This window comes from Ambystoma mexicanum, chromosome 3p (assembly GCF_040938575.1).
Source record: "Ambystoma mexicanum isolate Mex_15411 chromosome 3p, UKY_AmexF1_1, whole genome shotgun sequence".
NCBI lineage: Eukaryota > Metazoa > Chordata > Amphibia > Caudata > Ambystomatidae > Ambystoma > Ambystoma mexicanum.
In genome coordinates this window covers 862504083-862531095 of record NC_090925.1, presented here as the reverse complement: position 1 = coordinate 862531095, position 27013 = coordinate 862504083, and the positions used below count along the sequence as shown (strand labels likewise).

Genomic DNA, 27013 nt, shown 5'->3' with positions numbered 1-27013 from the left:
GACAGCATCACATAATTTATTTACAAGTCCTATTCCCATGCCACTGAGAAACCTAAGTAGACCATCCCTAGTGCGTTTCTGGCAGCAGCAATCATATACATATATTAAAACTTTGTGCATTTAATAACAGAGAGGGACACCCACAAAAAGTGCAAAAACGAGCAGACATGAATCAATAAATAACCTACTAATAGCAATAACTGCTAAAAATCACTGGCACCATTCCAACATTAATCCTACTTAACCGGCTTGTGCTCGGCATTCTTTCAGCAAAATTATATGTGGCTCCTTGAAAAAGAAAGCTGGTAGGATGCGATGGTCAAATCCTAAATAAATTTGTCACTTGTCCAAACATAAAATCACAGTTAAAATTGACGTATGTTTTGGGGAGTCTGACGAAGAGGGGGCTGCACAAGGTGAAGAGACCTGCACCAGCCTATGCAGGGTGTAGCAGTGAATTCTAGAAGCATGCCTAGGGAGGGGCCAACATCAATTGTCAGGTGGCTATGTGAACTGGGCCTAGATCCACTAAAAAGGTCACTGCTCATGTCAAACAAGAGGCCTGACTGTAATCATGGCGCTCACAAGGTTGCAATCACCTCAGATCAAACCGTCTAATGACATCGCCCCACTTGTTTAAGTGGCCCTGCCGAAATTGTGCCCTGCAGTTCTTATGCTCTAAGCATGGCTTGCTGCAGTGTTAAGAAGGGTCTCTGCATGCACCAATAAGGATGGACCAAAGGACCACAGACAAAAAAAAGAATACCTTTGAAGACTTGTCACTGGAGAAATTAAGCTGTATTCCTCCAAAACAGCTAACAGATATACAAGAATATTTGTTTTTAACGTATTGGAAAGCGGCAACATGTTAGCAGGTGAAATCACTCTGAAGAAAAACATAATACAGATCACTATCAGCAAAAACAAATTACCTGATTTATGCATACAATATAGTTTTCAATGAATTTATTATTTTCCATAAGTCTTGATAATGACCCAAAATGATAGTTATATGCACCAAAAAGTCAATGTATTTATCTTTACCAATATGTTGCCTGCTCTTTTTAAATTCTTCCAGACCTTAATTTTTCATAACGTAGAAGATCAAGAACGTAATTACAGCATACAAATATTTTCTATGCATCATTTTAATCCTCAAGGTCATGGTCTTGCCATGCCAGTGTGAGCAGTTTCCTTTTTCACAGGGGAATAAAACTCACAATGTCCCTGTAATCCAGGTTCTTAAAATAGTTAGGCACAAGTCACGCTGCCCAAGCTCCTCTCTTGGCACAAGGCATTATTCACAGATTGGAGTTAATCTCTACATTTGTCTGTAGGGCATTAATGCAGCTTGAGCAAATTTCAAATCAAATATTGGGCGGACTGAGACCTGAGTCATGAAAGAGGGAGGGGGCATCCCCAAGAGGAGGAAAATAGGTTTAGCTTCCAAATCCATAGCTATGACAACCTATATCCTGAGCATATATAGACAGTGCAAAACTGCTTCTTCAAACCAGTGAAATCTTCCAAGCAAAGGCGACTCCATTCCAGATAGACAGGGAGGGGAAACCTGTGCCCCAATACACAGGAAACACTGGGAGTAGCATGAGCCAATATTGGAACTGGTTTGGTATAGTGCCATGTGTATGAGGACACCAGGTACAACTTGCAACTAAGACACTGGATACCAACGCCTCTGTATTGGAGCTTGCACTATTTGGCATGACACAATGAGGTCTTTCATCCAGTCCCGCCGGAATACACCTCGACTGACAATCTCATGCAAAATAGTGACCATGAAATCCTGACTCGATTCGTAACTTTGAAGATGGAACCATAACAGCATTCTCACACCTGGGAGAGTGGCTGAAAAATCTTTGTCTAGGTTCCGGTTCCTTCAGGGGGGCCTCACTGTGCAGTGTCCCCAAACTAGAAATATGGAAATCCTGAACAGGGATGGACTCCTTACAAAACATGTCCTTAAAATAGTAATATCGTAATATTGCTGGTCCCTCTTGAATAGACATTGTTCAATGGGTGATCTGGGACAGTATTATGAAAACCCTGGGATACATTCCTTTCACCTGGGAAAGATATTAGCTCAAGTCGTGTGTCCATAATGCAGGGACAAGTATATCCTGAAACTATGCATATGGAATGGACATCATTTTACATTAAATTCGGAACTGTATTCACCAGGAATAGACAACTCCATGGCATGTGATAAGGCTAAAGACAGGTAACTATGGACTGAATCCATGATCCCCCCCTCGACTAGGGAAGGTCTACACCATGTGTCTCTAATACAGTGATAAGGAAATCATGACCTGCACGTTTGATCCATAGGAATACAAATGAGTTAACCCTGTCACCTAAGACTGGAGAATACGGACTGTAATCTATGAGTCCTTTGGAATGGAAATGACCTCAAACTTTGTGTACCATGGGAAACAGGCAGAACATCCTGTGTTGAACTCCCAGGACACTGGAATGAACATGAACTCCCACTGTATGACTAATATAGTGAAAGGGAAATCAGGGAATTAGATTCCTGGTCCCTTTGGAGAAAAACTTTAGCACACTTGGTGAACCATAGGATTGAGAGAGGAAAATCACAGACACCATCCCTGCTAATATGCAACGGATTGTCAATCTTCAGAAAACACTGCCTAATCTAAAACTGTGTAAACGCATACAAGGAAAAGAGGTGATGAACTCCCCACAGCCTGGGCCAGTTTTGAAAAACATCAGGCCCCTTGCAATAGGTCCCTATAAATACTGCTGTCAGGTCTCGTTTAGCACTCCACCTTGGTACACTTTGCATGATCCCTGGCTGCCATGTAGAATCAATCAGGGTGGTGACTACTTGTTAGCGATCTCTGCCTGGTCCAGGAATCATTTTGGTCCAGTCCATGAGGTTACTTCTTCTTGGCACGTTCCGCCTGATCTAGGGCCGCCATGTTGCGAGACGCTGTGACCAGGTGTAGAATGCTGATGAGGGTCTTCAGCAGGGCAATCGGGGCACAGACCCAGAGCAGCAAACGGAAGAAACCCAGGGTCCCCAATCCAACTGTAAAGGGAAATAGTGGTGAGAGAGGAGAAGGAAAGCAGGGGAGAAGAGGCAGAAATTGAGCAGTGAAGGAGCAGGAGTGATGGGGATGGGAGAGAATTGGAGGAAAGAGGCAGGTGGAGTAGGGCAAAGAGAAAGAAGTACCGAGAAAGAGAGAGCAAAGAGGTAGTTGTGGGGAGGTGGGAGACAGGGGAAGAGAGAAGCAAGGAAGAAAACAGAGGGAGTGATAATGGAGGGAGGGGATTTGCAGAGAGCGATAGATGGTGTGGTGAAAGTGAGATGAGTGAATGCAGACGGATGGCAGGGAGCAAAACAGGGGACAGTAACGGCAAACAGAGTGGGGGATGGAGGAAGAAATGAGAGAAGAATTGGGGATAGTGAGAAGGGGGATATATAGAATGGCGGGGAAAGGGAGGTGTGAGAAGAGGGGGTTATGTAGAGAAAATGAAAGTGCATTTAAAGAAATTAACAGGAGCAAGTGACAAGATAAGCATATCTCCCTTGCCCCTTCCAGTTTCCCATCCCGAACAGTGGGACATTACAAACTTAATTTACAAGCGAGAGAGCCTGCCCCCTGAGGTAGGACTGTTTTCCCACATGCCCACTGTATAATTCTTTAACCTGTGTGATAATGCATCAGAACATCCCTTCAGTTTCTAAAAATGTTAAGGGGAAAGAGCCAAGATCTCCATGATGTCTGGGGCACCTCTCTGCATGGAGACATTCAGATTTCCTTGTTTTCTTCAGTTGAGATGCTCCAAGCATGGTAGCAGAATAGAGGATGAACAAAACTTGTGCCATAGGTTGTTGCGGGTGAAGTTCCAATTTGCGTGAATGGTATGTGTGTCAGTCACTATATGTAATTTTTTGAACAGAAACACTTTAAAGGGCCTGATTACAACTTTGGCGGTAGTGATAAAACATCCATTATTTCAGAATACCGGATGTTTTACTGCTCCGGGAAAGTACGAGTTTCAGTAGTGAAATTGATCTTTTACGCAAGCTTTGGTTTCAAGATAATTACCACATGCGGTAAGATGGTGTGCTATGGGACATCAAAATGGGGACTAACTGAAGGGTACATATGATTCCTTCAAGTTACCACATGGGACTTAAGCGTATTACAGCTTGCTGTCTTTTCCAGAGTAAATACTGCTAGGCTCGTAATCAAGCCCTTATGACAAACCATAGGCTAGATAATAATACGTTACAAGCATTGAATAGGTGGCACGTGGCCTTAGGGCGGAGACGGTGCAGGGGGAGAGGGAATCAAATACATAGACTGGGAACAAATATGGAACAGGACATATTCAGATGTTATGGGGGCTTATTGAGGTAGGCAGCAGTAAGGTCCAGTGGTGATAGGTTAGGAGGATCTAGATCACAGGATCCTTCTGCTAAGTAACCCACAGGTAAAGGAGGAGCCTCTGCCTGGCACTAATATCGCCAAGAAAGCCTTTCTTCTCAGAGTAACCCATAAGGGAGGCCCCAGAATGTACCCTCCGCTAACCACCCTTCTCTTCCTGTTTTGGAGGATCTTTCCTTTACAGTTTCTCTGCAGCTTTCTGAGGGGAAGAGTTATCTGAAAGAGGGGCCAGATACAACAAGGGATGCCAGCCACTCCGCAGAGGAGCCCCACACCTTTGTACAAAGAGTGTTATTAACGTCCATCCCAAATCCCTCACCCTAGGGAACTCCCTCCTCCACTTCATGAAGATTGTTGTGACTGCAGGATGTGACCATCTTCTTTAAGAAGAGCACACTGAAACCTGCTGTGTGCTTTTTCAATGCCAAATCCCCCAAATATGCCGAGATTTTTTAATCATTGTATAGTTTGACCATCATAATATTTTGTGTACACGTAGTCTAGAGTTCAACGATAAAATACTTTTACCATTGTATTCCTCATTGAACCATGAGCCTGAGTAGCGCAGCACAACCTGTGCTTTTCATATACCAGATTGCTTAACGTTTTGTCTTAAGGGGTATGGAATGCTGACCTAACAAAGCACCCTCCATCCAAAAACAGGTTTGAAACTAATGCTCACACAAGTGGAATCTACTGCTTTTCACCAAGATTCTGTAATGTGCCCGCATCTCCAACATGAGGTGTCACTACTCCGATTACCCAAGATGGCCTCCTTTGATCTATTTATTTCTTACTGATCTGTTTCTTTTCAAATGTATTATTATTAAGCACCTACCCTATTTATAGGAGCAATGCCCACATACTTCCTCTTAGGTTAACACCCTACCCTGCCTCCCACTGATATGCACGTACCTTGCACCCTCCCTATTTAGCCTGCCACCATACCTTCTGGACCTTCGGAGAAGTGCAGCAGATACAGCATGCAGTAGAAGAGCTCGTTTCCAGCGCACATGGCAAACAGGACGGGCTGATGAAGACAAAAGAGAGCGATAAGCTTGAGCACAGGGTGAAGGTAAAACAGTGTCACTTGAAGGAATTGCACAAGATGATGAAAATATGCCTGGGGGGAGAAAACTGTGTCAGAAAGTGAGAAGACTTGCCGAAGAGCAATCATGTCAAAGGGAGAAATACAGCATCAGAGTGAGAAACTATGCCAGAGAGAAACTAACTGCCAGCTCGAGAGAAAAGGCATCAGAGGGAGAAACCAGGTTATCAAGAGTGCAGCCATGTCAGCGACATAGAGAAACCTTGTCTGCCATTATAATAATGGGATCCATAGTGGGATAGCACATCAGAAAGAGAGAAAATAAACTTTATCAGCCAGAGAGCACCACCACCACCCCCCCTCATCAGTTAGTGAGAGAATCAATGTGCGACAGAGAAACCACATGAAACAGAGACAAAAAACACAAACTGAAACTAGGCCTGAAAAAACACCAGTAGTGTTAATCTGGTATTTTTGTTGATTGACCACAAGGCTCCTCCACATCTACTTTAAAGGTCTAAATTCGGTGTACGGTTGTTTCATAGAAGTAAATTCACTTCGATGCATTTACTTTGAGGGGGAAGTAAATTATATATGTATAATTGTGGGTAAAGGTGAACAAGTGTGGGTTGGTAAGGGTAGGGAGGGTATGGGGAACACCGAATCGAAGTTAATTACCAAAAATAATTCTCTTTGATGAAACAATCTAGAACCCTGAATCCATATTGGGAGCCCCAGAATAATAATGCCAATCAATTAAAACTGTACCTATAACTCAAATACATGAATTACTGATTTTTGCACAACCATTAAAATAGCTTTTACCATGTGTGGATACTTCTGAAGACAGAGCCGATAAGGTTTTATTACCTTCAATCTAAAGCTATAACTGAAATCCCTTTTGGTGACTACAGGAGGGATGCTCAATCACTTGGTTTGAAGTATTCTTTTGTGCCTCCAGAACGATATCTACATAGTCAATGCCAAGTAATCTGATAATGAGGATCAGATCTCTTTCCTCGGCTGGGGCCTCCCTCTGGAACAGCCTCCGTGCCCGCCTCAAACTTGAGCAGAACCACCACCGGTTTCGGAAGGAACTCAAGACCTTCCTTTTCGCTTCCGCTTTCTCTCTTCCTCTCCCCTGCTGATGTCCCTGACTGCTCTGCACACTGGTCAACTGGCCACCCACTGAACTTGGGCCCAGGCTCCTACATGTCCAGTTGCCCTTGCACTGCCTCTGGCTCCCCCAGCACTTAAGGGTCTGTATCTGTGTATCTGGAACCCTTCAGTCCCTTGTCTCTCTGCACTTATGAGCTATCAGGACTTCTCCGCCCCACACCCCTGGCACTTCTCCCCTCCCTCTTCCCCGCACTTTCACAATCTGAATGACACAAGGTCTAGTAAGATTGTTGTTTTGTCCTCCTTCTGTCTCCCCGTCCTTGTCTCCACGCTTAGAAACACTTGTGTATAGGCACGTTATAAATGACTTAAGATATCATATAATAACCACAACAATCCCTTAATGCAGTGCAGCTTTTCTAAATTCAAATTAGCGAGCCAACACAGGCTTTATGTGTTTTACAAATTATCTGAGCATTAATAGATGTGATGGAATACAAGATTAAAAATTGAAGTAGTGAGGAAGAGCTATAGTGCCAAACCTGTGTTGACTCGCTACTTTGAATGAAAAAAAACACCAATGCATTAAAGTATTGTTGTGATTATTATTAGATTACTTGCAGACGACTATACAAGTAACCTGGTGGAAGCTTGAAGGAATGCTCCAACCACTCGCACAAATACGGTTTTCATCATTGCCTCATGTGTCGCTTCTTTTGTTTCCTCATACCACACTAACTTCAACCCTCTCTATCATTTACTGTACCTAGTGCCAAGAATCCTTCCTTTAAAATAGCAGAAGATGTGCTATGCAAGACCCAGTTACATTACATTACTGTTGACAGCATAGTGCAATATTCCCAACCTTACAAGGTGTCTGGATATAAATAAGCATAGGAAACTGCAGCAAGCGTGACCCTGCTTTTTACCCTATTGTCTCTTTCTGCCAAAGGTCTTACCAACATAAGGCTTCTGATCCTGCAGGCCATTTCCTCCAAACAACTGCTCTCGCTACAGGCAGTCTTGGCACAGCCCCTGGCCCCAGGTTCACTGTGCTTATTCATTCAAGGAGACTTGAGTCTTCTGTTGTACCTCAGTACACCAACATTCAGAAGAAGATTAGAACTAGCCACTTTGTGATGGTGAACTAGAAGCAGGAAGGGGAACACCAACTGGACTATTTGCTATTGTTACAAGTACCTAAAAGGATGATTATTCAGCAATCATCTGAACAAAATACAATCCCTGAATTAGTGGCTCAAAAAGGAAATGGCGCAAGCACTGCAACCAATACATATTGGACTAAATGGGACATCTCATTTACTACCAGGCCACTGTATGCATGTCAAGAAAGCAAACCATATCAATAGCATAGCCACAGCTTTTAGCCACCAAACGAAACTATTCTGGCGAGATTAGAAATACTGAGTCATTTCACAGTGGGCTGGCCTCTCACAGGCCCTAATGACTCCCTAGATGATCATTTCACTTTCACAATCACAAGATCCAGATAAACACTAATCCGAACACACCCACACCACATCACATGTACACATCCCAGTCTAACCAAACATGCATCTCCCCCTCCTTCGTTCAACCAACTCTGAATGGTCCTGGCAACAAGGTAAGCCTAAACAACATATTGAACAAAGGATGCAAACAAAACATTGGAGAAGGGTATCGGGTAGGATAGGGGAGCATGAGGGCAACCAAATATAGTAGTGAATGTCCACCATTAACAGTCGCTGCATTGAAAAATGGATGAACACACCGATGGTCATACTAAGCTGGAAGGGGATGGCGCAAGGACATAGAACCACGAGATAAATCTGACTACAAAGAAAAATGACGGCAACTATGTTACAAAAGAAAATCTCTCCGGGAAAGAAGGAGAAAGAGAAATTTGAGAGACAGGAACTTCATCAAAGAGTTGATCCATATGCGAGAAAGACAAGCAATGCCAGAAAGAGAATCTCTGCCAAACAGAGAAACTGCATAATGGAAATCGGCAATAGGGAGAAAACTGGAAGAGAAACTCTGCAAACAAACCCTGCCCCGGAGAAAGTGCTCCAACGAACAAAACAGCATCAGTGAACTGATGACCCAGAACGTCAGAAAATAAACATGTCCGAGAATTAAAACATGCCAAAGGGAGAAAAAAAGCCTGAGCAATTAGGCTACGAGTCAGAGAGAAAGCAGAATGTATAGACTAAATGTGTGCTAGACAGGAATCTTGATCAGAACAGAGTTTTTTGAGCCACAAAGCAGGATCCTTACATTTGTGAGAAACTGCATTAGAAAAATGGTACAGATACAGCGACATCATTGACAGAAAGTTTCAAAGTGAGACAGAAAGTTTCAAAGTGAGAAACCAAAGTTCCTACCCGTGAGGTATAGTAGAGTCGCAGCACAGGGTTTCCAGAAAGGTCAATTGTCTTGTGACTATCGCTGCCTTTTAAAGTGGAGCTGAAAGAAAAAGAAAATTGGATATGTGAAATATGGGGCTTTGGTTTGTTAAGGATCCATCACTGAAAGGAGATCACAAAGAGGTCCTCATGTGACCTTAAAAAAACCCAAGCACGGCCCATCCACTCAATTTACACCCTTTTCTTCCAAACCTGCCACTCACTTAAGTTGCACACAACTGGTGCTCTCCCTACTCTGTTCTTTTCACCTGATCCCGCCTCCACACCAACGATTTTTCCCTCTTATACTCAACATGCTCCATTTCCCACTCAAGCTCCACCCTTATCCCAAGTTCCACCTGCAGTTCTGTTCAATAAAACTCTACCACTCTGGTCCTCCAACCCAAACTGTCCCCTCACTCGGACATTCATCTCACCTGTGCAGATGTAGCCAGTGGCTGGCCACATCGATTGTCATGCTGAGCTGGAAGAGGATGGTGCAAGAAGGGTACAGCAGAGAAAGATTCACGAGCAGGCACATGGTGGCACAGCGGTCTGTTAGCATGTCTAGCATGGCGCCAAACTTCGTACCTGTGGAAAGGAATTGAAGCTGGTGAATGGGATGCGTGGTCAGATAAACACCTCCCCTTTCACAACTATGGTGCCAGCCTGTGCCAAAGGCAAACTGCTCCCATATTCAAGCCCTTGGTCCGCAGTCAAATGCTCAACTTGTCTCCGTGAGGAAACATAAGTGATGCCCTATTCCAGGACAGGCCTGTAGCACTTTCTTCCGGAGTCAGGGCAAGGCTTTCCATGCCATGTTCGTTGAGTGTGAATCCAGGAGAAGGGTCAGTGTGGGTTCGAATGGAGCAGCTCCTGGAGGGGGCAGTCACAGCAACGCTCTGGGAAGTCCAAGGATATTCACATTGAAGATGTCCCCAGACAGGTATGGCGACAGGAGGAACATGGTTGTAAAGTACATTTGCAGTGCCAGCAAACAAGGCAATGCACCTGGCAATTCATGATTCATTACATTCTTTCATATTTTTTTACACCAAGCGTTAAAGTAACCCTTTGGGCATGGCTCCAACTCCCTTAGGTGGGGTTTGTCTAATTGTGCAATAAAGTATTACCAAAAACGGAACTAACCTATTTGATATCTGCTCTGTCTGATAGTGCAATTAATAATTATAATCTAACAATTGATCCTCTGTAAGGCATTGCAGAGAGGTCAAAATGGGCACATGGAACTTGTGATTCGCCGAGCTCCACTATTGTCCGGCTAACTATATGATCTAGAAAAGATGCATTTTGCTAGAAATACAGAAGAGAATTTATTTCTCTATTTATGTGGCATTCTTGGGCAGCAACATTCTCAATTCCACATGTTAAAAATGTATGTTTCTATGCAGCAAAACAAAGACATTTTAATGTTGTAGGGCCGTGTCATGCAAAAAGGGGTGCAGATGGGGCGATCCTTGCCCTTGCTTACCTTGGTTGAGAGCACGAGCGGCATGTCCGTCAAAAGCATCAAGGAGCCCACTCAGCAGATAGAAGGAAGAGGCGGTGAGGGGGCACGTGGGCATGAAGTAGAAAGCGATGAAAGCAAAGAGAATGCGGGCGTAACCTGAGGAGAAAGAAGAAAAAAGAAGAATTTGTGTTCAATAGCCAAGACCGGAGCAGTCTTTTGGCGGGGCTGCTCTTTGTCGAATTGCTTTTGGAACCAACAGCAGACCCCCAATACCTGTCCAGTTACAGGGCAGTCTTAAAGCTACTCTGACCCTGAAAAACCTTTGGGAGGTCACAAGGCCAGTACCTCGAGATGGCTGTCTCCAAAATGAGAGAGCAAAATGCACACACAAAAAGAACTTCGGAAATATGTGGAACAACAAAGTCATTCTTTAATAGGGCCGGAAGCAGCTGCAGCAAATACCTCAGGCGATCTCTGTATCGCTTGCTAGGTGTCACATGGCTGTTTTGATTCTCATTGATATTTCCAGTGCATATGACGTTGTTTTTTTGGGTTTTTTTTCAGTTTATTACAAACTTTGAAAGGAACTACATCACATTTAAACCAACACAAGAAAAAAGATCAATTACAAGAAAAACAAGACTAATAATCATCTACAAATTAAGCAGTAAACTACTCCAGCATTCCACGGAACTCAGTCCTTCATAGATTCCTCAAATCTAATCGTTTTTATGCCGGTTTAAAACTTCAGAGTTCCAAATTCCAATGCATTCATCCCCAGGGCACACAAATTCCCAACCCTGGTTTATTGCATCGTAAATTAACTTTTCAGTACTTTCAAGATTCTAGAGCGTCTTTAACATGGGTTAAAAAATGGATCAGAGCATAGGTTAGTTCATTATTTACTCCTTCAAATAGAGCTGACCATCAATCATCACAGCTCCATGTAGATCGTTTTCCAATTTCAATTCCAAAGGTCAAGGATCTTTTTTCTCGTAATGCCCGACAAAAAGCTACAAGATGTTTTTGAGTCTCTTTTTCCTTTTTACAAAGGCTGCAAAGTTGATCATTTTCTGCTGTTTGGTTCCTTAATCTTAAAATCTCCTTGGTTTCAAATTGATTTAACCTAAATCTTAAGAAGACATTGCGGTAGTTCTTATCTGGGAATTTTAGAATGTATCGTGCAAGTTTATTATAGGCTCTAGCTTCTATTGGCACAATTTGCATGCATTTGTGTAAGGACCTTTGATGACAGGTTTCTAACCAATCCCACTGCCACAATTTCGATTTCACCTTGTTTGGGTTGCGCCAAAGAGCTTCCTCAGGTGTGTTAAGTGTTTCAAGCACCTTCTTACAGGTTCTTATCCAGAGATTTAGAATCGATTTATCATCACTTCCGTGGTTCAATTTGAGAATTTGAAATTGAGGAGTTGAGTTCGGATCCATTATTTTCCCATAAAGCGATAAAGAGTTTCATGTAATTTTTCGCTGCGATTGATGTTAATCCGAGCTCATACCTTATGCATGCTTTGGGCACTCCATCTCCTAGGCGTAGGACTTTTTTCCAAAAGAGATGTTCACATACTTCCCAGACGTTAAAAGAGCATCCCAAAGCAGTCTCCGCACCGTGTATTAGGGCTGGCACCACCTTAAGTTTATAGAAATCGATGACTGGCTTTAGGCTAAATTTACCACATTTTTTGTTAACGAGCAATCCTTGTGAAGTCAATTGCTTCGCTCTTAGCCTCATCGCTTTTGCCATCGGGTCATCATTAATGTTTGCGCTTATTGTGGCACCAAGGTATCTTACTTCAGCAGCTCTTTTTAAGGTATCCGAGGCAATTTTCCATTGAATTTTTTTTTCCGAATGCTTTTTTGACCCTGTAATTTCTTTAGTTCTATGATCACAGTTTTATTGCTGTTAATCACCATGTCATTCTCTTTAATGGGCAAGTGTAGAGCGGTTAATTTCCGTTGTAGGCCAATTTCTGTTAAATCAATAAGCACGATATCGTCAGCATAAAGCATCCAGTCAATTTTGTTGTTATTAATTTTTAACGAGAAAGATCTTATATCATCAAAAGCCGTTCCCACATCTGCAATGAAGAAGTTAAAGAGGACCGCTGCCAACAGGCATCCCTGTTTCACTCCTCGTTCAGTTTTTATTGCACATGAGAGTGAGCCCTTTCTATCAAGACAAATTCTTATATTAGTACCCGTGTAAAGTTTTCTTGTTGCACGGATAAATCCTTCAGGGCAATTTTTGTTTTTCAGTTTTTCCCATAGCAGATTACGATCAACAGCATCGAAAGCATGGACCAGGTCTACAAATGCTGCAAAGATAGTTTTCTTCTTTCGTATTGCTTCCATTTTCAAGCAATTGATCATAAATAAATTCAGGTTACAGCCGACACCTTTGATGAAGCCAGATTGTCTTGTGTCAAAAGCTCCTGAGTATTTAATCCATGATGTCAGTTGTTGCTGGAGTTGAGTTGCAAATATTTTTCCCACAACATCCAATAGTGCAATTGGCCTGTAGTTTTTAGGGTCAGTTTGAACTCCCTTTTTAAAAATCGGCACAATTATAGCACTCATCCATGACATCGGTATCTGCTTTTCCTTAATGATGATATTAAAGACTATTTCACAGAACTCAGCCCACTCGTCTGGGTTTTGTCTTAACATGTGGTTTGTTAAACCATCAGGCCACTCGCACGAGTCGAGCTCAGCCTTTTGATGTTGTCCAAGATGTCGGATTTTTCGATGATTATATTCCATGGCAAATCCTCATCAAAGTTAACTTCCTTTGTGTGGCCATTGCTTTTAAATAGTTCCGGAAAATGCTGGATCCATTGTGCTTCGCTTACCATATTGCTTAAAAGCGCCTCTTGTTGCACTTCCATGTTGTTTATTAATTTCCAAAAGTCTCTCAATGTTTTCTTCGCTAAGCATTGTTGCATTAGCTCGGCATCATTTTGTAGCATTATACTTCTATGACTTTTTATCCAGTTGTTATAGGATCTCTTGATTTTGAGTATCTCGAGTCGATTGGCTTCCTTCTTATTGGCTCTCAAGGAGCAGATTTTCCGTCGCAATTCCCTTTTTTTAGCATAATTTCTTGCTCAAAGCAGTGGATGGGTGTAGAATTATATTTTCCGTTCAAGAGCCTTACTCCTCTGTATTGTTCTAAGAACAGGACATAATTCATATCACCTTCCTTTGCCACACAATTTGTCAACTCAATTATGTTGGGAATGTTTAATCTCAAACGATTTTGTCCTGAAGTTATTTCAAGTTCATGAGCATTTGAGATTGGGTCTTTATGTAGTTCGTACTTTTGGATCCCAAATGTTACCAAATCATGATCACTATTTAACATTTCATGGACCTTTAGAGATCTTATATTCTCAAATATCCTTTTGGATACAAAGACGTAGTCCAACACTGAACTTTGGTCATTCCTTTTCCACGTTGAATTGGGGGTATGTCTCCTTCAATGAATCCATTCAGCCTCTGAAGTTCTCTGCAATTCAACTCTTCTTGGATATGTGCTGCCAATTTTACCTTTCTTACACATTTTAAGAGTTTTTACGAATCAATGCCCAAATCGAGTAATGCTACAAGGTCCAGGTTCCAATCACCACATACTATAATATTCGGTGATTCGACTGCTGACATTATGTTATCGATTTCCTCGCATAGCATGTCAGCAAAGGTCCAAGTCCCTGTCGCTTTTTGTTGCCAGTAAATATTTATTAGATATAGCCTCTGTTCCATATCAATCTCTTTTCCAGCTCGATCAATTACTGACACCTGGATATAGTGTGAAATATTATAGGACTCTGTAATCCGTAATCCACATCTTCTGTGTACCAGAGTTATCAAGCCAGATATCGGTCTTCCCTTTGAAAGTCTAATCACTGGGTTCATTGCTATTTCGTATCCATCGACAACTGGAAGGGATGAGAGCCAAGTTTCTTGTGAACACAATATGTCTACTTCCCTTACTTCTAGGGGTTGTTCTTTTAATAAATGTCCAAAGCCCCTATTGTTCCAAGACCCAACTTCTAGATCCTTCTTTGCTGTATTCTTTTGACATTAACTTGACTTATTGAAGCTCAAAGCACTAGCCAGCCAACTCCAATTGTCTGGATTGGCGACGGCATCTATGTCATTGTGCGAGCCCGGTTGTTTGTTTTTATCCGACTCATCAAGAGGCACCATTATCTTGATTTGCTTCAAGTTAGCCATAATTTCCTGAACTTCAGTGCCACAATCCAGCGATTGTCGCGTAGCCTTTGTTGTCTTGGCAATTGGAGACACTTTTTCTTTTCCCTCTGGTATTGAATTCAGATCTCTTTTTTCTACAATTTGATGACGAGTTTGAGGAGATCTTTCCTCAGACGATGGACACACCATGTTATCATTCTCAGGCATCACTTCAAAAAGGATGAATCCCAATCGTTTTAATGGAATTTCACCATCGAGAATTTGATCCTTTTTTTTGTAATTCGAGTGGATATGTAGAATTACTCTATCAGTTTGGGTTTCATTGACAAATTCAACTGTTTTAATGTCACTTGATAATACTGATCGTAACTCTGGAACATGTTGAAACAATGCCATTACGTTAGTTCTATTCAGAATTAAACCATCACTAGAGCTGTGATTCCTTTTTAATTCAATGTAGTAATTCAACGCAGCCCTTATTTTAGTGTTTTGTTCCAGTTTGTTTATCTGGGTCTGTTTATAGAATCCTTGTTACCCTTTTCTTCATTAACTTTCATTGCCTTTTTCCGGTCCCTTGGTTTAGTAGATTGGTTGAGCAATAGTTGTTGAATCATTTTAAAGGAAATATACTCATTACTCAGACATTTGTCCGATGTTTTCTCAACCTCTTGTGCGTTTATATCCACAGTCCGGGGCTTTTCATGCATGCTTATCCTTTTTTCCTCCAGTGTTAAAAATCGTACAGTATCCTCGAATGAGTCTGAATGGCCTCATTAGATTCTTGCATCGGTAAGGTTTTAAATTCAACTATTCTTGTCAAGCAGTCCCTTTTCAGATTTCTAGCTTGTTTTTGGCTTGCATTTGCACACGGTATTGCAATATTTGGTAGCTTGAATGTTTTTGACCCATCCTTTTTGCCTTCTAACGTTTCCTCACTTACGCCGTCCTCTTCATCATTTCCACCACCCTCTTCATCACTTATTTCATTTGTTGATATATTCATTAAATCGTCAGAGGAATCTGTGACGTTCATTGGGTCAGAGGTTGGCGTACTTCTACAGCAGCTTTACGGCCTTCCGGGCTGGCTTATTTTGCCGGTACTGACGTCATAACCGTTAAATTTAGAGATTTTAAATTTCTCAAGAATTTTCTAGAGCCACCCCCCATCATTTTTTTTTTTATCGAGTCATGTCTTTAGTTTTTTTCTTGCATTTACCTGATTTCACTCCTGGGCTCGTCACATTCTCTGCCGTTTTTTGTGCTTTCGTTCCAAAGATACGGTAAATTCCAACGGTTTTGGCAGTGGGCCTCTTCAGATGTGCCAGCTCTTTGGCGTGTAGGGCTTCATCCTTATTTTGTGATGGTAACTCAGTATCGGTCGATTCAACCTCTTTGGGGAGGGAGGTGCCTTCACTTATTTGTGAGTGAGGTTCTCCATCTACGGCTACCGGTCTTTGTCCGAAGGGGTTTTTCCTGGTCTCACAGGAATTTAAGTTGGTTATTGTGGCATTCTGTTCATGTGACCATACCTGGTTCAAGGCTGCCACAGGCATCATTTCTGTAGGAACAGTATGAGATGGTGAGATCAATGGGGAAGGACCAGGTAGCTCACAGGATGTAATAGTGGGAACGGGCAACATCACCCCACTAATACCTGTTTTTTCCGCTGAAGCTTTGTCCGACGCTGTTTGCCCCAAACTGGGATCTACAGCACTTTTTCTACTTTCTTTTGAAGTGCTAACTTTTTCACATTCGTGAAATGCCTGTTGAGATTTTTTCAAAATCAGTAGAGCTTCTCGCGCAATGTCAGCCAGAAGTCGTTTGTCATCCGCTGAGTTCTGTAAGAGTTCACTCATTAGGGCATTAGACCCTTCCAGTGAGCGCAGATCTTTATGAGATTGATACTTCATTTCACGCATTTCCAGATCTATGTTCGCCATTTTGGTGTTTAGCATTGCCAGCAAGGTATTTTGATCCCTATAGCTCTCATTGAATTGTTCGTACATTTTTGAAAATGGGGCTGTCGCGATTGTGACTGCTAGTGATATTTTTGGTACCAGCTCCGCACACAACTTTTCCATAGAAACATTTGAGCAATTGTTATAATTGTTAGGTTTCATTGACTTCTGGCCAATTCTCCTTCGAACCTTTGGAAATGACCTTTCCACAAATGATGAGTCTGAAGAGTTCTCATCAGAAGATGTATCAGTGACATCATCATCATGTTGGTATTTTTGGTTCGTGGAAGTAGACATCACTTTTGGATCAATTTGATGGTTATGGGAGTGTACGTACACTCTTTTCTGTGAGCTGAGTATATCATTAGGTGGGCTCACATCCGTGCGCCTTCTCTTTGCTATTCCAGATGTTATGCCGGTCGCTCTTTCTTTGGGAGAGATACTAAGTACTCTCTCCAGAGCTTTATCCCCATTCATCAGTGGAAAGACTTCACTGATGTTATCCCTAGAGAAATGGGAGATTCCTATTCTTCCTAATTGTAATTTTTTATTGAGTGTTGTCAAGTCCAGTAGTAATTGGTCAGCAACAGCCAAAGAGGACCTTTTATTTCCCACACACAGTACTTCATCAATTAAACCATTAGATACAACCTCCTTGAGAGTACAGAATTGGGTGTCAGGGTCATTTATGCCATGTTCAGATGTTGTAACTTCAGGTGTAAAAGATTTAAGTTCAGCCTGCATTTGAGCATTTGGTAGGTCAACAGGTGCAGCATTCACTCCAGTTGAACTTCCTTAATTCTTGTTTTCGCCAGTTTGGTTATTAAAGGTGTCCCACTTTATACTGTTAGGGTCCAATACATCTTTGCTGCACAATAGACTGGATTCGATTTGTTTAGGCAAAACAAGTGTACAAATATTTTCTGACGTTACTTTTCCAATAGAAGTATTAGCATTTGCAGCACCGTTACTTGATCCCGGATTTGCAATTTCTGCTATCTCCTTGCAGTACCCTGTGACTACTCACTCGATCAGGAGCGTCAAAGAGATTTCGTAGACTTTTCAACCCTTGCGCATGTAGGATTGCAATACCAGTTGGCGAAACGCTCACAGTAGCAGGCAACTATACATCACCTGCAGTACAGCCTGCACTAGCTGACAGCCGCGGTGCTACCAGATGGCAGCATGCCGAATCCCCTCGGGAACCATCCCCCTCCCGCTCGCGCTCATCCTCTACAGCAACCGCCTCGTCAGGAGACGGAAGCTCTCCCCCTCGCAGTTCCAGCCCAGCCGCACCCGCACACGGGCCCACCGCAGCCCAGCCCACGCACACATCATGGGACCCGGCAGTGGAAGAGACGACGGCCAGCCCCGAGCGCCCAGCCAACCCCTCTGCTCCGAGCTAAGGTAGGGGGGTTTGGGGTAATTATTTTTATCCACAGTTCTGGCGGTGGCGATGGAATTTTGTGTTGTTGCTATTTTAATAGCATTCAGCTGCAATTCACTGCTACTAAATGAGGAGCGCTGGGATCGTTTAGCAGTGTACGGGCAGGTGCTCGTTGCTTCACATGTTACTGAGTCCACCGGCTGCCCCCGCATTAATCTCTGCTCGATTGCAGAGTTACAACGTCTGTGGTATAGGCGAGTCTGTGGGTAACAATCCGGGACAGACATTTGACGAACACCTCCACAGGCTCCAGGTGTTGTATTAATTATTGCCGTTTTCGTTTCCGTGCACAAAGGCTAAACGGGAGTGGGGGAACAAGTACTAAGATGGAGGGAACTAAATTTAAAACAGTCAAATTTCAAATGTCAAGTGAAAATGAAAGGTTTGTTGGGTTGTTGGTTTTCAACCAAAAGTGGTTGAAGGGGGACATCGGCAACAGTCTTACCTTACCGACGCCTCCCACTGCCTTCTAACCAAGAACACCACCAACACACTCTACGCACTCCACGACGCTCCGCGTCCGGGTGCAAGTCTTTGTAGTAAACTCCGGCTCAGAAGAAAAAAGGATGGTAGAAAGACTGTAGTGCTGCTCCTCCAAGTACTTCCTACACCACCAACATACTCTACGCACTCCGCCATGACGTTGTAGCAAAAAGCATTATGAAAGAGTTGAGAGAATGGAAGTGCATTTCAGGCAGTCACTTGAAATGGATCCAATTGTTCTTCTCAAACTACAGCCAACTTACCACAAAAAGGTCCACCAGGTCTGTCAAACCGTGTACAGTCGCCAATTCGAAAATTCTTTTTTTTATAATAACAATAATCTTTATTGTGATTAGTTCAAATTGAACTGTACACAAGATTCATCTTAAAACAATTCAAAAAATTCAAGACAATTCATCTAGAATTGTTGTCAAACTTCACTTCCTTAGCTCTCGTTAATCATACCACATGTTACAATTACCTAAAAACATAGAATAACCTAAAAACACAACAAACATTTGTGTATTTAAACACTCAAATATTCCACCTTTAGGACCTACTTGGTAAATACCCCAACATTGATGCGAATAGGATGTGACAATTCATACAGAACAATTTATACTAGCTTGGTTGATTGACTAGCAGTAGCAATATTTCAGCCTCAATCCACCAGTACAGATATATCTGTAAATTCTATTGAGAATTCCACTCTCTAAGTCGGGATGGGACATAGAATAGTGAAAGAAAAAAACTGATGTCAATGGAGAGGAAGGGGCTGAGTGATGAAGTGGGGGGGGGGGGGCCCCACCGTAAAAAATAAAATAAAAAGTCCAAAACAAATTCTCCCAAAAAAAAAGAAAAACGAAATGGAGGGGAAATATAACCAATTAATTTAAAGAGCAATTTTAATCAATGACAAAAAATCTAACAAACACTAATAAGGTGGACCTCACAGTCTCTGCCCGAAAGCAGAAAATAAGAAAGGGGGCATCATTTTTAACTCTCACATAACACGTACTACTTAACTTTGTCAGCGATAAAAAATATCTTCAAGTGCATTCCATTCCATCTCCCTAAAAACAGAGGGATAATAGGCAGGGAATAAGATATTGATGGGAAGTAGTAAAGGGCGGGGGTACTCTGGAAAAAAAAGAAGAAGCATTGGCAAAGCCAAAGGTTTGGGCTTTTATGTAGGCATGGGATAGGCATTTATACCTGACCATAAGATGGCAAGATGTGGAAAATGGTGTGATTACCTGAGCATATGATAGCAGTGCCTGGCAAATACCGATCAAATATCTATACCAAGCCATAACTATTGGCTTTGCCAATCTTTGCTTTAAATTGACTTCAGTGCAAGGAACAGATACAAATTAAGTGACTAAGGGGATACTTGTTTAAGGCATGTTAGTGTACTAGTACTGCTTAGAAATAACACTGGCAGGCCAAAGTTTAACGTTACTGCTGGATACAGCTAGGTCATGGAGATCCCAGAAGGATGTGGTTTGAGCGTGAAGACGCAGGTAGTGGATGGGAACTGACATATGTAACAGTAGTAGGCTATGGGCAGTCAATGGGTGGGTAAATAACCAAGCACCCACAAGCTTTTTTCCCTCACCTTATCTCCCTCCTAGCTGTACCCCAATGCAATTATTTTGGCTTTTAGGTGGTGCTTTGGTGGCTACTAACAACCAAAATAAAAAAAAAAACAATGCCTCAGCCAGCATATTTGCCGCCAGCTATATCACATAAAACCCAACTCCTGGGTGAGGATTAGCCATAGTACACTGCTTCTGAATAAATCAAGATACATAATTTATTATGGATTGATGGATTTTAATGACATATTGTTGCTAAATAGTTTTTTAATAAACTAAAATGCAAAAAAATAATGTCTTATATACGTATAAAAACAAAAAAGGTAAGGCTTTACTTTCATAGTGTATTTTATTAACATTAACATTACCTATAGTATAAACATAATTGCTTGTAAATGTGTCTTGTATTACATATAGCCCAACAATTAACATGCATTGTTAATTAACCCTTTTCAAGAGGGATTGTGCAAAATGTAATATTGAAATATTTTCATTATCAACCCAGGAATCTTCCGAGCTCATCTAGTAATGGATTATCTACCACCACCGAGAAGATTTTGAAGTGGGAGCGATTGAATCCCTATTTTTTCGAAGGCTGGCAATACAATTATTTTTAGGGAGTAAAAAAGAAATTCCCATCTCCAATACGTGTGTTTATTGCCGAGTACAAATATATTTAACACTAAAACATATGTTTTTGTAATCCTTACTTATTAGCAGCTAGTACCTTCTCAGATCAGGCAGTAATAATATTGAAATTGATTTGCAGCTGAAGAGAATTTGATTAAGAAGCCCACCTTAAGCAGTCACCACAGCTTCCCCTGCTCTGTTACACAGCCCTCACACAAAACATATTCAACTTCAAACCAGTCTCCATAACAGAGGTCACTCTGATCATTAAAGAGCTCAAACCCTCCAGATGCCAAGGAGACATCTGTCCATCAAGGAAGGACTGCGCTGATGAGCTTACCCCTTCATCTGCTCCCTTATCAACATTTTGTTCTCCTACTTTGTGCCAACCAATTTAAAGAACCCGTTGGTTCTGGTTCTCCCCTTTCTAAAAACCTTACCTTAGACCCAGCTATCCCTTCTAACTACTGCCCCATTACCACTGTCCCGTAACTCCTCAAAATATTGGATCATGAGGTGTACCTCCATATCCAATCGCACCTCGAATCTAACAACCTCCTAGGTCTGTGCCAGTCAGGCTTTCGACCTGGCCATGGCACGGAAACTGCACTGCTAGACCTCAAAAATCTTTGGATGACGTCAAAGACTTGGGCAATGTTGCCCCCATCCGCCTTCTGGACTTGTCTGCGGCCTTCGACCTCAGGACCACCAAATCCTGCGTCAAAATCACACCACAGCAGCCAACTTCTCTGCCAGTGCAACCGCTTGGGTCTCTTCCTTTCTATCCAACAGATCCATGAGGGTATTCTCAGACAGCCGCAGCCTCTCTGCCCCCATCTTTTGCGTCTCAGATATTTTCACCAAGCCTCTTTTCAACCTCCTTGATGACCTAGGCATATCTTATACTAACTATGCTGACGATACTCAACTTCTCCTTCCCCTTACTGGAAACTAGTCTATTGATTCTAAGTCACTGCTTTCATCACCATCTCAGGGTCACATGAGGTCAAGACCTTTGGCATCTTTCTTGACTCTACTCTGTTAATAACAGGACAGGTAAATGCCATTGCATCGTTTACGGCGTACACATTTTTAAGCTAATTAATGGCTGCATGCCCTTTCTTTCTACTGACAACCGCCTCACCATTGCTCCTGCACTAATAGGCTCAAGACTGGGTTACTGCAACGCTATATTTGCTGGTACATCGGCTCAGAACATTAGCAAATTGCAGGTTTTTCAAAACAATGCCCTCAGGGTGGCTCTGAATATATCAAAACGAGGGCATATCTCAGCTGCCAGGAAAAATGTGCATTGTCTCTCGATTTGTGAGCACTTCATTTTCATAACTCTTGCCATTACCCACAAATGCACCTTTAACACTGCTCCAAGGTACCTTTTGCAAAATATCACAAAGGCACAATCCAAGACCCACCCGCTCCATTAACTGGCACTGTCTGATCCCACCAGATTCAAACTAATGATGTCAGGGGGGAAGCTTCCCAGTGATTGCCACTAAGAACTGGAACGCCCTACCAAAAATAAGATTGGAGCATTCCTATTGGACATTCTGAAAAAAACCTTAAGACGCTGTTCTCATAGGATGTCCGCTTCACAGGACTCGCATCCAAAAGACTGCTTGCACTTCTGCCTTACGTTCTGATTAACTATGTAACCAGAGCCTTGATGCCTCTGGGTTTTGTGTACCTCTACAAATGAATAAATAACTATCGGGGCCCCTTTCTGTTGCCACTGCTCTGCCGGTACCGCTGCTCTGAATATGTCTGCAGGGCTGTGTGGGTGGAAGCAGGGGGCAGGTTCCTTTGTGACCAGTGTTTAATATTTTTAATTAGAAGTATTTTTAGTCACTGTTTAAATGTTTTAATGCACCAGTGCAGATTAGAAAATGACTAGTGGCCAACAGCTACGAAATAAAAGGGGACAATTTCTATATATACTCTGTCTCCACCAATCAACAGTGCTTTCATCTAGCTACTGGTGACAGCCGACTAGAACCCTGATCACTGTCCGCTTTGACTATTGTAATGTGCGATACTGACCCTTTCCTAAAAGGTCCATAAGCAGATTGCATCAATCCACGCTGGGAAGCCTGGATGCTAAAAAATCAAAAGCAATGCGAACGAGATGAAACAAAAGAATGGTGAACAGAGCATCTTGTTGACACAAAAAGTAAATAATAATTGTGGGAGTCGGACCTGGTTCATTTCTAAGACAAAGTGATAGGGATGTTGCTGGACTCTAAAGGGTAGAAGAGCGAAAATGTGAGGCAAACTGACCTCAATGGAATGCTAGCCACCATGGAGGGGACACACACACCACACACTGAAAAAAATCTATGGCCGATTTTGGATTCTCATTTACACGATTTTGCCAGTTCGGTTAGCCTAACGATGGCTTTGAGCCGATTTACTTGCATATGAGATAGAGGGAAGCCTAGAAATGTTGGTACCTTCATTATGATTGAGAAGCAGTGCTTTAAGTGGGATGGGGAATCTCAAGCAGAGGCGTTAACAAGGGGTGTGGAATAAATATGGGCAGGAGGGGATAGAAATTGCTCTCAAGGGCAGAAACTGTGAGCCATGCAGAAAAGGCTGAAGCATGAAAAACATTTGGCTGCGCCCGCCTCTCCTTTTGTTTCTTAATCAAAGGTGCCGACCCCCACAGGCAGCCTTTTCACCCATACCTGCCTAACCTCCGGGTTTATTCCAGAGACTCAGGGTTTGCACGCTCTTCTCCGGGTCTCCGGGGAAGAGCTTGGAGTCTCTGGGTTTTCGCAGCAGGCCCAGAGTTGCTGCTTCTCTGAGGCTCGGAAGGGCTGGTGCAGTCAACATTGAAGCGGCTATGGCGGCACTTGCAGCACCTGCATCCCCGAAAAGGGTGTTTTTTTAAATTGTCTGTGATTTTCTAATTACGGGTTACTTTTATTTGTTCCTGTGAGGGAAGCGCTGATAAAGAGCTTGCTAAAATGTTAAAGAGATGTCTCAGCAGGACTATACAGGCTGCAGGAATTTTCCCCTCATTGTCTTTGTTTCCTTTAAGTAACCCACTTGGCACGTCTTATTGCAGGCATTAGCAGACAAGTGAGGGAGAATGGGCCATTTCTCTATTAAGCCACAACTCACTGGGATGGAGCCCAAGCTAGGAACACCTTTTGTAAACTGTATGGGCTCTGCCCTTGTCCACTAAAAGACCTTTCCTGAAGGATGCCAACAACAGAGGTCCTTAGAGAGGCTACAAAGCAGGGTATTGACATTGGAGAGAAGTAGAATGCGTTTATATCACGGTGGGAGTTCATAAACTAACAATTACAGGTAGACAATATTAGCAATAGAAATCACTGGTGGCAATAACTGCTGAAGAAAATGGTTGATGCTCAAAGGATTAAGAGTGTATGGTCTTCTTGAATATGCAGTACACGGTTACTCATTTTTGTGAACTGCAAATGATCAGCTGTTAATGCATGCAATATTGCTCATGCAATAAAGTGATACCTCACAACTTTGCGAGGGTGGGATAATACTTCGCCTCCGTGTCTTTAACACAATCATGACTTTCGTAAGGACTGTTTTTGTAGTTAAAGGGTACGCAGGTTGAATTTTGGGGGCGGGGGAAGGCTGAGATCTGCGTCTGTTGCTAGTGGAAAGTCCTGCTCTATATGACGATATCAGCTGAGGCATTACGGATTAGCCCAAAGGGGGGAAATACTGATGGGCTGGGGGTGGGGAGGAGGGCGTGGCATTTCTCATAGGCTGATGATATTACTGTAAACACGGCGGCCCCCTATCGGTATGCACCGGGGTTCTCACCTATTAGGTTTGGCACAAACAGGAAGATGTTCTCCTCCTCCATGATGGTGGCAGCTACGGAAACAAGACTAAAACTCGTTAGAGGAAAGGCCCTAGTAACGCGTCATCGAATGTCACTTGCACTTTACGTCGCGTGCAACGTACGTCGTACAGCATGTCGTGTCATGCTCCATGGAGGCAGCGTACAGTAATCTTGGATGGTTGTCTCCTAAATTTTGTACGAGCGGGATGAAGGGGTCTCGGCGAACGTCCTACCTCGGTGTTTGCCTACTTTAGTGCAGGAGCCATGTTCCTGCCCACTTCGCATGCGTTTTGTGTGCAAGAAGAAAGGCTGTCGATTTTAAAAGTGGTTCTGAATTGATTTTTAGATCTAGCTTTGCAAAAGCGATCTGAATCGGTGATTTAGGCAAAGTGATGTAATTTAGGCCCCAGTATTTTTTGTATGACATTTTGATGGACCCTTATAGGGGTTTAAGCAGTTGCACCCTGATGCCAACACAGCCAAACAGAATGCAGCTTTGTTTGCAGCAGTTACGTGTGTTAGGGGGCCAGGGTCTCTGGGCCCCCACATGGTGAGGTTGCCCAGTTATGCAGGGCAGTGCAATTGCCCGTTGCTTGGGAGCCGCACGGAGCGGCAGTGAACAGGCTGACACTGGTGTTGTGCTTCAACTGCCGAGCGGAAGCCTGCTTGGCACCTTTATTAGTGCGGGTTGCGCTCGGCACCTTTATTATTATATGAGATGGCATTTATAACGCGTGTTTCAAGACGAGATGAGGCAAGGGAGGGGGGAAAGGAGGGCAGACAGAGACAACGATCTTACCAGGTGACATTGAGATTGCGCAAGTGCAGGGGAAGGGAAAAGTGCGGGGGTCAAAGGGGAGGGGGCAGTGCAGTACATAGGATAACAGTAAAATAAATAAAGACAATAAATAAGTGCGGCCAGCTTGTGGCAGTGCAAGGTAAGTGCAGACATCAGGTGTCAAGTGCTGGTAGGGGGCTGTAGGGATACAGAAACAGTCCCAGAGTTCAAGGATTGCCAGGGAGGCAGTGCAGGTGAGCAACTGGCGGGGTGGGAACTGGGCCCAAGATCATAGGGTAGCCAGGTAACCAGTGCAGTTTCAGCCAGGAGATCAGCGGGGGAGCAGAGGAGAGAAAGCAGAAGCAAAGAGAAAGGTCTTGAGGTGCGTCTGGAACTGGAAATGGTCTCCTCGAGCTTCAGAGAGGCAGGGAGGCTGTTCCAGAGAGAGGCCCCAGGAGAAGAACGAGATCTACCACAACTCGTTGCTTGGAGGAGCGACTGACCCGGAGGGAGTTGGAGGCGGATCAGCAAAGAGCTCGAGAAGGAAGATATTTAGGAAGAGAGAGTTGAAGGTATTCAGACCCCAGAAGGCCTTGTGGACAGTGTTTTGAACTTAATCCTCACTGCCAGTGGGAGCCAGTGCAGGGATTTCAGTCCTGGAGAGATACAATCCCTGGACTTGAGGCCAAGGACAAGTCTTGCAGTTTTGGATGAGTTGGAGAGGGCGGAGAGTAGAGGCAGATTTAGAAAGAGGCTGTTGCAGTAGTCCAGCCGAGAGAGAACCAGTGCTCTGGAGACAGTGAGCTTCTGGGGGAAGGAGAGGAAAGGAAGAATACCTCTGAGGAGGTGCAGCTGGTAGTGTGACTTCTTAGAGATGTGAGAGATGTGTGGAGAGAAGGAAAGTGTGGGGTATCGAAGATGACCCCAAGGTTTTTAGCCATGTAGGTGGGAGCAGGAAGAGGGTCAAGACAGGCCGGCCAGAGAACGACAGGAAAGGAGGGAGTAGGTGTGCCGATGAGGAGAATCTCGGTCTTACTGGCATAAAGGCACAGATCATTGGCAGCACACAACTTCTGGATAGCAGACAGACAGTCAGAGATGAGAGAAGGAGAAGAAGTGCCAGAAGGGAGCCTGAAAATGAGTTGTGTCATCTGCATAGCACTGAAAGTTGGGGCAGAGAGCAGCAATGCAGTGGGCAAGAAGTGCCAGGTATTGTTTGAACAGAGGAGAGGAAGGCCTCAAGTTGGTCATGTGAGGGTCCAATCAGTGCGCGTCACATGCATTAGCATGTTATGTTAAAGATATTTGTACCACGCACCGTCACCACCGGAAGTGGTGCCCAGGCGATCTGGCGGATCTGTAAGATGAGGGGCAGGTGGTTAGTAGGGTGTAGAGGGAGTAGGAGAGTGAGTGTGGTGTCCTGTTGGCAGCTTCAGTTCGGTTTTCACCGTGCGCTGAGCTTCAGTGCAGATTTCGGGTCAGTGGGAGTGCCCATGTGCTGTTGGTGCCAGATATGTGTTGTTTGTCTGTTGCGGTGTGGTGAAGTGCATGCAGTTTGCTGTG

General features: G+C 43.3%; 1 protein-coding gene across 2 annotated transcripts; it reads right to left on the bottom strand.

Annotated features, from left to right (window-relative positions):
- Positions 1-24753, bottom strand: CDIPT (CDP-diacylglycerol--inositol 3-phosphatidyltransferase). 2 transcript variants are annotated; one of them, XM_069652017.1, is made up of 6 exons: positions 24651-24753; positions 10501-10635; positions 9446-9599; positions 8988-9069; positions 5385-5466; positions 1-3070 (listed from the first exon to the last, which is right to left on the bottom strand). In XM_069652017.1, exons 1-6 carry the CDS (start codon positions 24691-24693, stop codon positions 2919-2921), a joined length of 648 nt encoding a protein of 215 aa, XP_069508118.1. In that variant the 5' UTR covers positions 24694-24753; the 3' UTR covers positions 1-2918. The 2 variants fall into 2 exon arrangements, with proteins under 2 accessions (XP_069508118.1, XP_069508117.1); XM_069652016.1 differs by having other exon boundaries at positions 2777-3070; positions 5373-5466.
- Between the last annotated feature and the right edge of the window lie 2260 nt (positions 24754-27013).

What these genes read in the sequence shown, in the direction of transcription:
- CDIPT (XM_069652016.1), bottom strand. Translation starts at nt 24,693, where the DNA reads ATGGAGGAGGAGAACATCTTCCTGTTTGTGCCAAACCTAATAG. An exon ending in GTTTGTGCCAAACCTAATAG is followed by an intron (nt 10,636 to 24,650) that starts GTGAGAACCCCG and finishes CTTTCTCCTCAG; the next exon opens with GTTACGCCCGCATTCTCTTT. An exon ending in GACTCTACTATACCTCACGG is followed by an intron (nt 5,467 to 8,987) that starts GTAGGAACTTTG and finishes TGTCTTCATCAG; the next exon opens with CCCGTCCTGTTTGCCATGTG.